We start from the raw sequence: 13,671 nt of genomic DNA, 5'->3' as shown, positions 1-13,671 counted from the left end.
CAAATCCAACAAGCCCCACAGGGCTCATGTGGCCGTGAGATTTAGGCGAAACGTCTCCATAGCCCTGACCAGCCATTTTTGGTTTTTGTACCTTTGTTTAAGAACAAGTGCATATCCAAGAGTCCAGAAGACTCTATAATGCAGGACGGTGGACCACCAAAAGACATTCTTCTATAAAATAATTTTTTATGAAATAAAGAAGCAGAGTTCATCCCTCTGCGTATTTTTTTTTGAAAATTTTACTTAAAAAATCACACGCAACAACCGTTCAATAGTGTAATGGTTATTATTGTGGAAAATTCAAGTTTATTACTGTGATAATTATCAGAAAATTTGAAAATAAAACACTACCCAAGAGTGTTTAATAACCCCATACATTGCACCATCAATGTTGAAATTTTAATTAAGCATGTATGTATGTATTTCAAAAATCCTAAAATTAAAGGCCCAAGCCCAGAAGCATCAGGAAGTCAAGTACATCCTCAAAGACAGAGGAGCAGTCAGGAGTAGGCATCAGCAGTACCCAAGAGGCTTTAATAACCCCTTACATTGCACGATCACTCGCGAGATCGAGCAATAACAGGTGTGTTATGCCCTCAGATGTCCGGGGCTGCACGCACGCTGCACTGAACGGACCAGCGTGTGTCTATCTTTCACCGACAGGTGCGGGTAACCCGCTGAACCCCCTTCACGATAGGGATCAGGGATTGCAATTATTTGCCAGGAAAGAAGAATCACAACTAATCATAAGCTCGGGTTCATTAAGTCCCTGCCCTTTGTACACACCGCATGTCTCTACTACTGATTGGATGGTTTAGTGAGGTCCTCGGATCGGCCCCGGCGGGGTAGGAGAAGGCCCTAGCAGAGCGCCGAGAATTTAAAGATCATTGTTGAAATTAGCATTAAGCATGTATTAGCTACTGCTAAACTTCCAAAAATGTAAGGCCTGAGGCATCAGGGAGGCAATTATTTCCTGAAAGACACAGAATGAGTCAGGAGCAGTCATTCGCAGTACCCAAGAGGGTTTCATAACCAACCCCCTACATTTAAAAGTCAATGTTGAAATTTGCATTAAGCATGTATTTAGCTACTGCTAAACATCCAAAAATTGAAGGCCCAAGGCCTGAGGGCAGGGAGGCAAGTAGTTCCTGAAAGACACAGAATGAGTATGGAGCAGGCATTCGCAGTACCCAAGAGGGTTTCATAACCCCTTACATTTAAAGATAAATGTTGACATTTGCATTAAGCATATATTTAGCTACTGCTAAACATCCATAAATTAAAGGCCCAAGGCCAGAAGCATCAGTGAGGCAAGTAGTTCCTGAAGGACACAGGATGAGCCAGGAGCAGGCAATCGCAGTACCAAAGAGGATTTCCTAACCAACCCCTTACATTTAAAGATGAATGTTGAAATTTGCATTAAGCATGTATTTAGCTACTGCTAAACATCCAAAAATTAAAGGCCCAAGGCCAGAAGCATCAGTGAGGCAAGTAGTTCCTGAAAGACACAGGATGAGCCAGGAACAGGCAATCGCAGTACCAAAGAGGGTTCCATAACCCTAATTGATAACCCAAGAGAGTTTCATAACCAACCATAATTGGGAAATGTTGGTGTAGCAGCTTGGTCAATCTACACTGAGGCATCTGGCATTGGTGGCTGGAAATCCTGGCTGATCCATCCCTGATTCATCTTGACAAACGTCAGTCTCTCCACATTTTTGGTGGAGAGACGAGTTCGCCTTGGGGTGACTATGGCCCCGGCCACACTAAACACCCGCTCTGATGGCACACTACTGGCCGGGCAGGAAAGCTTTTCCAGGGCAAACTCTGCTAGTTGTGGCCATAAATCAAGTTTGGCTGCCCAGAAGTCCAGCGGATCTTCAATGGTTGTTGGCATGGCCATGTCAAGGTATGCCACCACCTGTTGGTTCAGGTCCTGCTCCATGTCTACCTGCTGCTGATGAGTTGCTTCACTATGCGGGTGAAGAAAGCTACTCATCAGCGACTGTAGACTCAGGCTGCTGCTGATTGAGCTGGTACTGCTCCTCCCACCCCTCCCCTCCCCAGCAGCCATGGCAGTGGATGGTGAGCGCAGAGGGCCCCCCGAGTCAGACCTGCGAGTGGATGGACCATGTGGCCGATAGGCATCAGCCAACTGACTACATAGAATGTCTCTGTAGTAGGTCAGTTTGTCCTCCCTCTCAGTGGGTGTAAAAAAGGCCCCCATTTTGTGCTGGTAGTGAGGGTCTAATAAGGTGGAGATCCAGAAGTCATCCCGCGGACGAATTTTGACAATTCGGGGGTCACTACGCAAGCAACTGAGCATGCATCTTGCCATTTGCGCCAGTGACTCCACTGCATACTGCCAAGGTGTGTCTGGGTCCTCTGTCTCAACTTCCTCATAACCCTCCAGCTCCTCTGGCTGCTCCTGCTCCTCCTGTCCGAAGACTAGAAATACCGGCCATCTCATCCAACCTAAACTGTGCTCCGCTCTGCCCCTCATCCTCCTCCTCCTCCAGTTCAGCCCCCACAGGGCTCATGTAGCCTTGAGATTTAGGCGCAACGTCTCAATTGCCGTGACCAGCCATGGTTTCAATCATTTGTTGTAGGAAATGTAGGAGTGGAATTACGTCGTTCATGGCGTAATCCAGGCGACTCACAAATAATGTGGCTTCCTCAAAGGGCCTCAGCAAATGGCAGGTGTCACGTATGAGCTGCCACTGGTTCACATTGAAGTTACACTCCTATCTGCTTGAATCATCAAGAAATCGGTGATGGCTTTCCTTTGTTCGTATAGTCTGTCCAACATATGGAGGGTGGAATTCCAACGAGTGGCAACATCACAAATAAGACTATGTTGTGGGATACCGTTCTGACGCTGCAGCTCAAGAAAGGTGTGCTTGGCGGTGTACGAGTGGCTGAAGTGCATGCACAGTTTCCTTGCCATTTTCAGGATGTTTTGCAAATGGGGTGAAGACTTGAGGAAGTGCTTGACAACCAGATTCAACATGTGTGCCATGCAGGGCGCATGTTTCACACTTCCTTGTCGCAGCGCGGACACTATGTTCTTCCCATTGTCTGTCACCATGGTTCCCATTTCCAGATTTCGTGGAGTAAGCCATACTCGGATTTCTTTACGAATGAACTTTAGCAGTTCCTCCCCTGTGTGACTCCGTTCGCCAAGGCAAACCATGAAGAACAGCTTGACACCGCCGTGCCCTACACACATGGTACGATGAATGGCCACCGAGATATGGACGTGCAGTGGAGGCCGAGGACACGGTGGAGCATGAGGAGGCGGCGTCGCACACTGTAACAGGACCAACTGCCTGGGAGCGAGAGAGTGTGGAGGAGGAAGCGGTGTGACCTGTCCAAGTTGCTGTTGTGGCTGTGCAGGATCCACATTTACCTAGTGAGCCGTAAAAGACAAGTATTGTCCCTGCCTGTAGTTACAGCTCCACACGTCGGCGCTGCCGTGCACTTTTGAACACACTGACAGGCTCAAGGACTGGCCCACCTTCTCTTGTACAAACTTATGCAGGGCTGGTACTGCCTTCTTCGCAAAGAAATGACGGCTTGGGACTCTCCACCTTGGCTCGGCACAAGCCATCAATTCTCTGAAAGGTGCAGAGTCCACCACTTGAAAAGGGCGGGACTGCAACAACAGCAACTTGGACAGGAGCACATTCAACTTCTGCGCTGTTGGATGAGTGGGCGCATACTGTTGTCTTTTGGACATGGCTTCGCCGATGGATTGTTGGCGGAATTGCTGACTAAAAGCGGGAGAAGCAGGAGCGTCAGAAGGAGGGTTTGACACACAGCTCCCTTTGGCTAAGGTGGTGGAGCCTTGGCTGGATGAAGGAGGGAGCGGATGGCCACTGGGTGATGCGGCAGGCTGGACCACTGCATCGGAGCCACGGTTCTCCCAGGCCGCTTTATTGTGGCAAAGCATGTGTTGACGCAGGGCAGTGGTGCCGACATTGGAACCTTGGCCATGCTTCACCTTCTGCCGACAGATCTTGCATGTGGCTACGTGAACCTCCTCCGGATGCCTTATGAAAAACTTCCACACCACCGAGTAGCTGATTTTCCCACCCGCAGTTTGCACTAATTCACTGCTACTGGCACCGTCTCCAGGAACCTCCCGGAAAGGTAGGCTGCCGCGAAGCAGGTGGTCTGCCCCGGGCACGTTTGGCTCCTGAATTTCCACTACTGCCACCACACTGACTGCCAACCGTGCTACCGCCTTGCTGCCTCAAGGGCAACCTGCAACTCTCTTCTCCTGATGATGATGAAGCCCCTTCTGCACCCGGCTCCCAATTGCGATCGGCTTCATCATCATCAACAGTTGTGTGCTCGTCACTGATGTCCTCCTCAGGTTCCCCAACAGTGTCTGCTTCAGGACCCTGAACTTTTGCAACACCGCCTCCCACGTCACTTGTGTCTGAGGAACCCACCGACTGTTGACTGGGGGTGTCAGATGTCACTTGTGATGATGTGGATGAGCGTGTTAACCAATCGACGACGGCAGATGGGTTGCTGGTGGAGACACGACCGCTGGCTGTTAACGGGAGCTCAGGCCTCTCGCTGCGACTCCTGCTGCCACTTGCCCCAAGTCTGCTGCCAACTCTGCCTGAAGTATTTAGGCCTCTGCCACTCCTCTGTGCACGTCCTGGCACTTCTCTGCCTGACATACTTAGTGCATTTATGAGGGTATTACAATACGCTACACTACTCTTTAAACATTATTTGTCTAGAACAGCAGCAGGTGATTACTTACGGCTGTCCTTGAACAGTATGTAGGCCCTTGACAGATTAACAGGTACTAGATGGTACAATACTTGGATGTACCTATGCCATATTACTGATGAGGGCAGTAATATGCCTAGCTATTAGCAGAAAAAACTCAGTATTTTTGTAATACACCAGCCGGTGGATACTATTGTTTGGACTTTGACGGTTTGGAGCACCTTGACAGCTACTAAATGGTACAGTACTTGGATGTAGGTATGCACTGATGAAGGAAGTAATATGCCTAACTATTAGCAGAAAAAAACTCTGTATTTTTGTAAAACACCAGCCGGTGGATACTATTGTTTGGACTTTGACGGTATGGAGCACCTTGACAGCTTAACAGGTACTAAATGGTACAATACTTTGATGTACGTATGCGGTATCAACTGATGAGGGTCTATTAGCAGAAAAACTGTGTTTTTGTAAAACACCAGCCGGTGGATACTATTGTTTGGACTTTGACGGTTTGGAGCACCTTGACAGCTACTAAATGGTACAATACTTGGATGTACCTATGCGGTATGCACTGATGAGGGCAGTAATATGCCTAGCTATTAGCAAAAAAAACTCTGTATTTTTGTAATACACCAGCCGGTGGATACTATTGTTTGGACTTTGACAGTATGGAGCACCTTGACAGCTTAACAGGTACTAAATGGTACAATACTTGGATGTACGTATGCGTATGAACTGATGAGGGCCTATTAGCAGAAAAACTCTGTATTTTTGTAAAACATCAGCCGGTGGATACTATTGTTTGTACTTTGACGGTATGGAGCACCTTGACAGCTTAACAGGTACTAAATGGTACAATACTTGGATGTACGTATGCGGTATGAACTGATGAGGGCCTATTAGCAGAAAAACTCTGTATTTTTGTAAAACACCAGCCGGTGGATACTATTGTTTGGACTTTGACGGTATGGAGCACCTTGACAGCTTAACAGGTACTAAATGGTACAATACTTGGATGTACGTATGCGGTATGAACTGATGAGGGCCTATTAGCAGAAAAACTCTGTATTTTTGTAAAACACCAGCCGGTGGATACTATTGTTTGGACTTTGACGGTATGGAGCACCTTGACAGCTTAACAGGTACTAAATGGTACAATACTTGCATGTACCTAAGCGGTATGCACTGATGAGGGCAGTTATATATGGGTACCTATACGCAGAAAAAAATGTTTAAAAAAAAAAAAGGCGGTGAATAGTATTGTTTGGACTTGCACAGTATGTAGCCAGCCCCTTGACAGATTAACAGGTACAAAATGGTGCAAATGTCCTACAGTCCACTGAACAATCACGTATTTCTGAACAGCAGCAGGACCCAACAGTGCAGCACCACAAAAAAAAAAAAGGGATTAAACCCTAAATTGCACTCTGTCACACAATTCTGAGAAGCAGAAGTTTTGTGGAGCAAATAAAAATAAACTCAATTGGGCTGAACAATGAGGAGATAAGATGCTTCATAAAGTTCAGGCAGCTTGGAGATCTGTATGAGGCAGCTGACAGCTATCTGCCCCTCTCTGCTGCAATGCTCAATAACGTGAATAGGAGGTTTAGCAATCAATGATCCTTCTCAGTGTAACAGCACAGCACTCTGCACTCCTGCGTTTCCCTATTGCTGATGTGTGTAGCAGTTGCAGTGTAACGCTGTGGTATGAGCTATTCACACACATGCAGTCCTGTCCTCTCCATCTGAGTGCATAGATTAAATGAAGAGGGGCTGTGACATCACAGGGGTCAGTGAACACTGATAGGCTGCATCTCACATGTGATTCAGGCTCAGCCCGCCTACCTTCATTCCCGCCGCTGTTTCCCGCCCTCCCATAATCCCCTGTCCCATGTACTCACATGTGGATCCGCCATCTTAGGTCCCCAATAGCCTGGAACGCTGTAAAATGGAGTTTAATGAAGCGAATCGCGCGATAGAATCGCGGCGATATTCGTATTCGTTGCAAATCTAATTTTTCATGAAATTCGTAACTAATTCGGGTTCGTCAACTTCGATTCGCTCATCTCTACTAATTAGCATCCAGCGTTACTAGGAGAAGATAAAACAGACAGAACATATATTCATAAAAATGCTGTACTTTTATCTAAAAAATCCTTGCACTATTTTTTTAAGATCTATTCTTATATTTATACAATTTATCCTGTTATGAATTCACCATAATGTCTTCTGATTACTGTAGGCAACCTCCAAGTATCTTCCTCTGACACATGACACAGAGTAAAACCAGAGAGGAAAGGGTTACAGAGTAGAGAGTACTGATTGGCTGACTGCACAGGCTTGGTCCTGTGAGGGAGGGAGACTGACACGCCCCCTCCAGCCTGCACAATGAAAAAGTAACTCACCAGCACATAAATGCTTATATCTCTGGATATATAGGTCCGAGACACATAAAAATTATATGCACATGATCGAGATTGGGTCCTGAGTAACATCTCACTTTTTTTCTTCTTTTTTTTTTGCACTATGAGAGGTACGCTTTAAATCAGTACATTTGAAAGCTGACATTAACACGTCACTTTTCGATCATTAAAAGAAACACACAGAGTACTGATACACAACCCATGGACCATATCACAGAATCCACCATTACTGACCTCACAATTAAACATGTTTCAGTTAAACCTATAACATCTTTTTATCCCCATCATATGGGTAATCATCTAGATACATTTTATACAGTTGTCCAGAAGGAGTTCAATCAATTGTGTGAAAACATACCAACATCTTCATTTAGAGATATTTTAAATATTAAAGAGAGAGCTGGTATTAAGTCATTACAGAATAACAAAAATATTATTATCCGCCCTGCCGATAAGGGGGGTGGTATAGCTATCCTCGATAGGGAAAAGTATATCAAGCGATACGAAGCTAATAGAATTTTATCTGATGAGGAGTACTATGAAAGATTGTTGAGTGATTCCTTTATCTGAATATTTTCTGTTATATACAGGGTTAATAAATGGAGCTGTGGATTTAAATCTGTTGGACTGGAGAGAACACACCTTCTTCAATATTAAAAATTATTCTATCCCCATTTTTTACCATTTGCCTAAGTTGCACAAAGATTTAGTTAACCCCCCAGGTCGTCCCATTATTTCTGGTATTCATTCGATCACTGCTCACTTATCCCATTATATAGATTTATTTCTCCAGTCATATGTGTTACAGTTAGCCTCCTATTTGAGGGACTCTACACAATTAATTCAAGTTCTTAATGACACTCCAGTCCCCTCCTCCTTTTCTTTTCTTTCATTGGATGTGTGTTCTCTCTACTCCAATATCAGCACAAAATTTGGTCTGGAGAGTGTGGCACATTTCTTAACCAATGATCTGGATATAAAAAATGAACAGTCTTCTTTTTTGTTGAACTCTATACAATTTATTTTAGAGCACAATATTTTTACGTTTAATGACACCATTTACAGGAAGACCAAAGGCTGTGCCATGGGGACTCGTTTCACCCCAAGTTATGCTAATTTATTTATGGGGCGATTCGAGTCCCAGTACATGGCACAGTCTTCTTTTTTTCATGACATTTTTTATTCAAAAGATTTGTTGATGATACATTCTTTCTTTGGACAGGTATCCAGTTGGAGGCAGAGGAATTTATTAGTTATTTAAATTCAAATACATGGGGTATATAATTCACCCCACATTTTTCACACACAGTAATTCAATTTTTAGATCTTGAAATGAAAAAAACTGAAAATAATAAAGTCATTACACGTACTCACTTTAAACAGGTAGATGTTAACAGTTTTTTGAGTTTTGCTCATTATCCAAATTGGTTAAGAAGTGTGCCATACGGGCAATATGTCCGCATCAGGAAAAACTCCACCACAGATGCAGATTTTAAAACACAATCCATGATACTACAGGGAGGTTTTCTTGATAGGGGATACCCCAAATAAATATTGCACACAGCGTATAATAAAGTAAAAATTATGAAACAAACAGATTTTCTTTACAAACAAAGTGAAAACCAAAAATGTAAGTTCAGATGAGGAAAATAGATTTAAATATAATTTTAACAACAGTGCAAATGAGATTAAAAATATAAATTTTTAAATTGGCCTATTATTTTGGCTGATCCCATTCTCAGGGAGATGGTTCCAAATTCCCCGAATATCACATTTCGACGTGCCAAAAATTTGAAATATATTTTGGCACCAAGCAGACTCAAAAACATCAATTCTGTGGTAGATACACAAATAACATCAGTAAAAGGATCTGCCCCCTGTAATAAAAGTAGCTGTCTATGCTTTGGTATGATCCAGGGCATCAGAATTGACAGTTTTATTTAATCTCAAACTAAAAAGCCTTTTTTTTTTTTTTATAAAAGATTCTGTTGATTGTGGCACACAATTTGCGATATACCTCTTGACCTGTAGTTGCGGTCTGCAATATGTGGGTCGCACCGTACAGACGGTGCGATCCCGCATGTGCAAACATAGATCGAATATCAAAAATATATTTTTATTACATAGTGTCTCAAGACATTTTTCAATTATTCACAAGGGGGACATGAGGTCTTTACATTTAATTATATTAGAACATATTCCTGAAGATTGCCCTGGTAGATTCCAGCGCTTAATTAACAGGGAATCCTTTTGGATTCATAAACTTGTTACATTGGTCCCTCAAGGATTAAATGAGACGATTGAAAATGTAAGGTGAATATTATTCTGATGCCCTGTTCATACCTAGCGTTTTTTTTATTTTCTTTTTTCTCCCCTTCTTCTCTCTTTTTCTGTTCATACTGATTTCTTTATTACACCATATTATTATTTTTATATTACATATTTTTCATTTTAATTTCAATTTTAATTATATTATTTATTTTTATTATTATTTTTATTCTGATTTTTAATTTCATTTTAATTTTACATTTATTTTTATTTTTCATTGTAATTCTATTTTTATTTTCATCTCTATTTTTATTTTCATTTTCCATTATTACATAAATTTTGCTTGTAATCATATGTGTACATGGATGCGCGATTATGTGTGCATCTTGCCTTCTGTTACGCTGAGCGCTCCGGGCCGCCTGCTGGCCTCACAGCGTGTGTCCCCAGGCAGCGCTCCGGCATTTTGGCGTGTGCGTCCCCACTCTCTAGGGTGTGCGTCTGCTGGGACTCTTAGATTTAAAAGGCCAGTGCACCAGTGATTGGTGCCTGGCCCAAAGTGGTTATTAGGGGTTAAGGTTTGTGAGAGGCAGTGCTATTTGGACTTAATTAGGCATTCACCTGTGCACTGCATATAAATACCTTCTCCTCCCACAACCTCCTGCCAGATCTTTGTGCCTTGTGCCTAGAGAAAGCGTACCCTATTGTTCCTGTGTAACCCTGCCTGTTGCCGACCCGTTGCCCGTGACTACCGCCTTAGAACCTGTGCTGCCTGCCCTGACCATTGCTACGTCTGACTACGCTACTGCCTATCCCTCCTGTACCGCGTCTATCTCAGCAACCAGAGGAGTTGAGTCGCTACCGGGTGGAACGACCTGGGGATTACCGCCGCAACAAGACCATCCCGCTTTGCGGTGGGCTCTGGTGGAAACCAGTAATCCCTTAGACTCCATTCCCCTGGTATGGCTCACGCCACATCTCCTCTGGTCCAGTGGATCCACCTCCTGCCATCTGACCGGACTGTGACAGCTTCTCAACACGTACACTTAAGTGTTCCTATACATTCCTCATTCATCATTTATCAAACATTTTTTTGGGGAGATAGGATACATTAATAAATGAGTTCACAATAAAATACCTATATTTAGATATATTTATGTATCTATATATTTTTTGATATATATTTATTTTATATATTTTTTTGCACTTCTGCGCATCCATAGAATTTATTGTCTGTGCAGTAGAAATATCATATTCATCCTATTTGTACTTTTTATATATTATATATTAACTCTCTGTAAATCCTATATTTTTAATGTGTATGTAATGATGTTACCCGCTCTGAATGGGTTAATTTTTAAAAATGATGTATTGTGACCTAATAGGGTTAATACTATTTTGTATATAAACCCCCTCCTTATCCTGTTTGTCATGCCTGATGAAGCTGCACAAGCGCGGTGAAATGCGTTGCATTTGAATAAAAAAACTTTCACTCACCGGACGTGTCCGATCTTGGTCAGCGCCATTTTCCCTCACCGCCACTCGGAAGGCCTCACCTGCTAAATAAGTAGTGAAGGCCCTTATGCCTTTCATCATAGTACTATAAGGTTGCAGCTAAGGAAATACAGCTAGGAATTTCCCATGGATCTGTGCTGTTAAAAATGATCTCTTTGTCTGCAGCAATCATTGACAATGGCACTTCATCAAGCCCACACACAGCTCCATAAACAGAAAAATAAAGTTGTAGGGGTCAGAACATAGTGATGCCAAGTAATGTTTTATATACCCGCAAATTGAAAAAAAAAACAAGACTTCAGACAGCAGTGATTCTTGGAATGTTTTAAAGCAAAAATGGAAAAACAGTCAAAAACATGCAGCACTACTGCGTGCTTCACCCAGCTATAATTAATGCTCAAAATCTTTTTATATGTTGTACATCTTGGAAAAACGTTTACCTTTCCTAATATACTTCATAGAAAAATTGTATCTCCTTTTATAGAAATCTTGGTTCATAAACAAAGACCACTAGGGGTCCCCATACCATCCAGAACATAATACTGTCTGGCTGCAGCATCATCTTTGTCCCAGTTGAAGCAGGAGCTGGGACAAAGTCTAGTAAGTAAGGACGAGACTAGCGCTACTCTGTGCTCACTCCTCTCCAGTGTATCAGACTTCTATCTAAAAACATAGAGAAAGGGGTTATAGAGCAGCCTGCAGTGATTGGATGAAGATACCCAGCACAGCTAAGCAGACTCAGGAAGGAAATGAATGCATGCTGAGTGATGGCACGCTCAGTGCCTGCTTCGGGTACGCCTTTTCCTGAGCAGTGAATGTCAGAATGAGTGAGCAGCAAACAGAGGGATTTGTAGCCAAATACAGTAGCTACATCCATAAAAACATATGTGAAGACTAATTGAACAAATTTTACTTCACTAAAATAATTATTTTTCTTTGTATAGCACTGTGTCAAAATCACATAAGTAAAGTAAAAGATGATTGTTTCTAACTTAATACAGGGAATCCTGAACTGCCTCCACCAATCAGCATTCTGCGTACTCAATGGCATAGTCACCCGTTCTCTGGTGGATCCTACAGCTACGTAGCAGTAGGCAGCTCTGGTATTGATGTGGACAATCTAGCAGAGCCACTACCCACAGACAAAGAAGCTGTCAAGGTGAAGTATATGTTTAGCTACTAGTGCTTTTTATTCTATCTGCATTATACTTTATCTATAACGTAATCAATTCAATCCTTAAATGGTAAAACATTTAATAAAACCTGCATTAGAACACAGATTAATGGAACATATATTTACATATTGTATAGAATCACAGCATGTGAATATTATTTGCAGTGTACATTTTTTTTTCTATTGGTTTGTAAGAATGAACATTATCAGTAGCACAAAATAAGGATCCTAACAAAAAGCTAATTTAGGTTCTCTCCACAATGGATACCAACTGACTTTAATGGTTCTGTTTGGCTCCCTGAAGTTTAGACAGCAAAAAGTTTTTCAAAATGTAATTTATTTTTATTTTGACACATAGCAAAAAAAGCAGTATATACACCCCCCTCCCACCCCACCCCACCCCACAACCACTATAATGGAAGAAGGACCAGATCAAAAAGCATATATATATATATATATATATATATATATATATATATATATACACAAATACCGGACAGTTTAGGGGTGCATCTGCCCGGTATTTTTATATATCTATGCTTTCTGATCTGGTCCCCCTTCCATTATGGTGGGGAGTTTGTATATACAGCTTTTTTGCTATGGATTAAGTTTATTAAGTTACATCATATACAGGATATTGCAATATTGAACTGATTCATTGGAAATGAGGCACTTTTTTGTCCATATGCATATGTATTTACTCTGTGTAAATATTGTCATTTCAGTCAGGTTTTTTTTTTCTATATTAAGAGGGCAGGCGCCCTGAAAGTGTTTTTAAATGTGTGTCTACTTTCTCTAGTTTTTTTCAATCTGGTAAACAGTTGACACAATTGGTGGCACCCGAATGAAGTGATAACAGCTGAGCCCATTTCTTATTCTGTGATGTAGTCTGGTTCCTTTCACTATAAATTTCAACATTTTCACATATTTGACTGGTTTGGGTAGATTCCAGACCTGATAAGTAGTTGATTACTTCTTTTCCAAGAAACTACTTTCTCTGTTAAATTTTTCCATTCTGAAGAGATTTCTTATTGATCCTTCTGATTCCAGAAACCTAGTACTTGGACATCATTCTCCATTGATAGACTGGTTGTCCAAGTTAGATTTTCCCCTGCTCATAGCTGTTAGTCTAGTAGCTTCCTTCTTTTTCTACCACGATGTTAGTACTTTGCGGATATTAGGGGTGTAGAACACTTTGCCTTGCTGTAACAAGGATAGGGTGTGTGCTGGGTTAGTGAAATAATACTATTATTCAGTATGACATGCAGATCAGAGGCGTTGCTATTAGAATCACTGTTGCAGAGCAGCACAATGACGGAACCTGGAGGTGGCATCAGTATGAGGAGATCATATAGTGGCTGAATGACAAAGCCTGGAGGTGGCGGCAGTATGAGGAGACCATATAGTGGCTGAATGAAACAGCGTTGAGGTGGCGGCAGCATGAGGAGACCATAAAGTGGCTGGATGACCCAGGATGGAGGTGCCGGCAGTATAAGGAGACCATATAGTGGCTGAATGACACAGCGTGGAGGTGGCGGCAGCATG

General features: G+C 42.4%; 1 protein-coding gene across 1 annotated transcript in view; it reads left to right on the top strand.

Moving 5' to 3' along the window:
• LOC130282037 (peroxisomal N(1)-acetyl-spermine/spermidine oxidase-like) overlaps positions 1-13,671 on the top strand; it is a 68,215-nt gene that overhangs the window by 26,652 nt on the left and 27,892 nt on the right. The window contains exon 6 of the mRNA XM_056529870.1: positions 11,954-12,111. Within this exon, the coding sequence (XP_056385845.1) occupies positions 11,954-12,111 (158 nt within the window). The remainder of the gene's footprint in view (positions 1-11,953; positions 12,112-13,671) is intronic.

The sequence above is a fragment of the Hyla sarda genome, chromosome 7 (assembly GCF_029499605.1).
Source record: "Hyla sarda isolate aHylSar1 chromosome 7, aHylSar1.hap1, whole genome shotgun sequence".
NCBI lineage: Eukaryota > Metazoa > Chordata > Amphibia > Anura > Hylidae > Hyla > Hyla sarda.
This window is presented reverse-complemented; position numbering and strand designations above follow the sequence as displayed.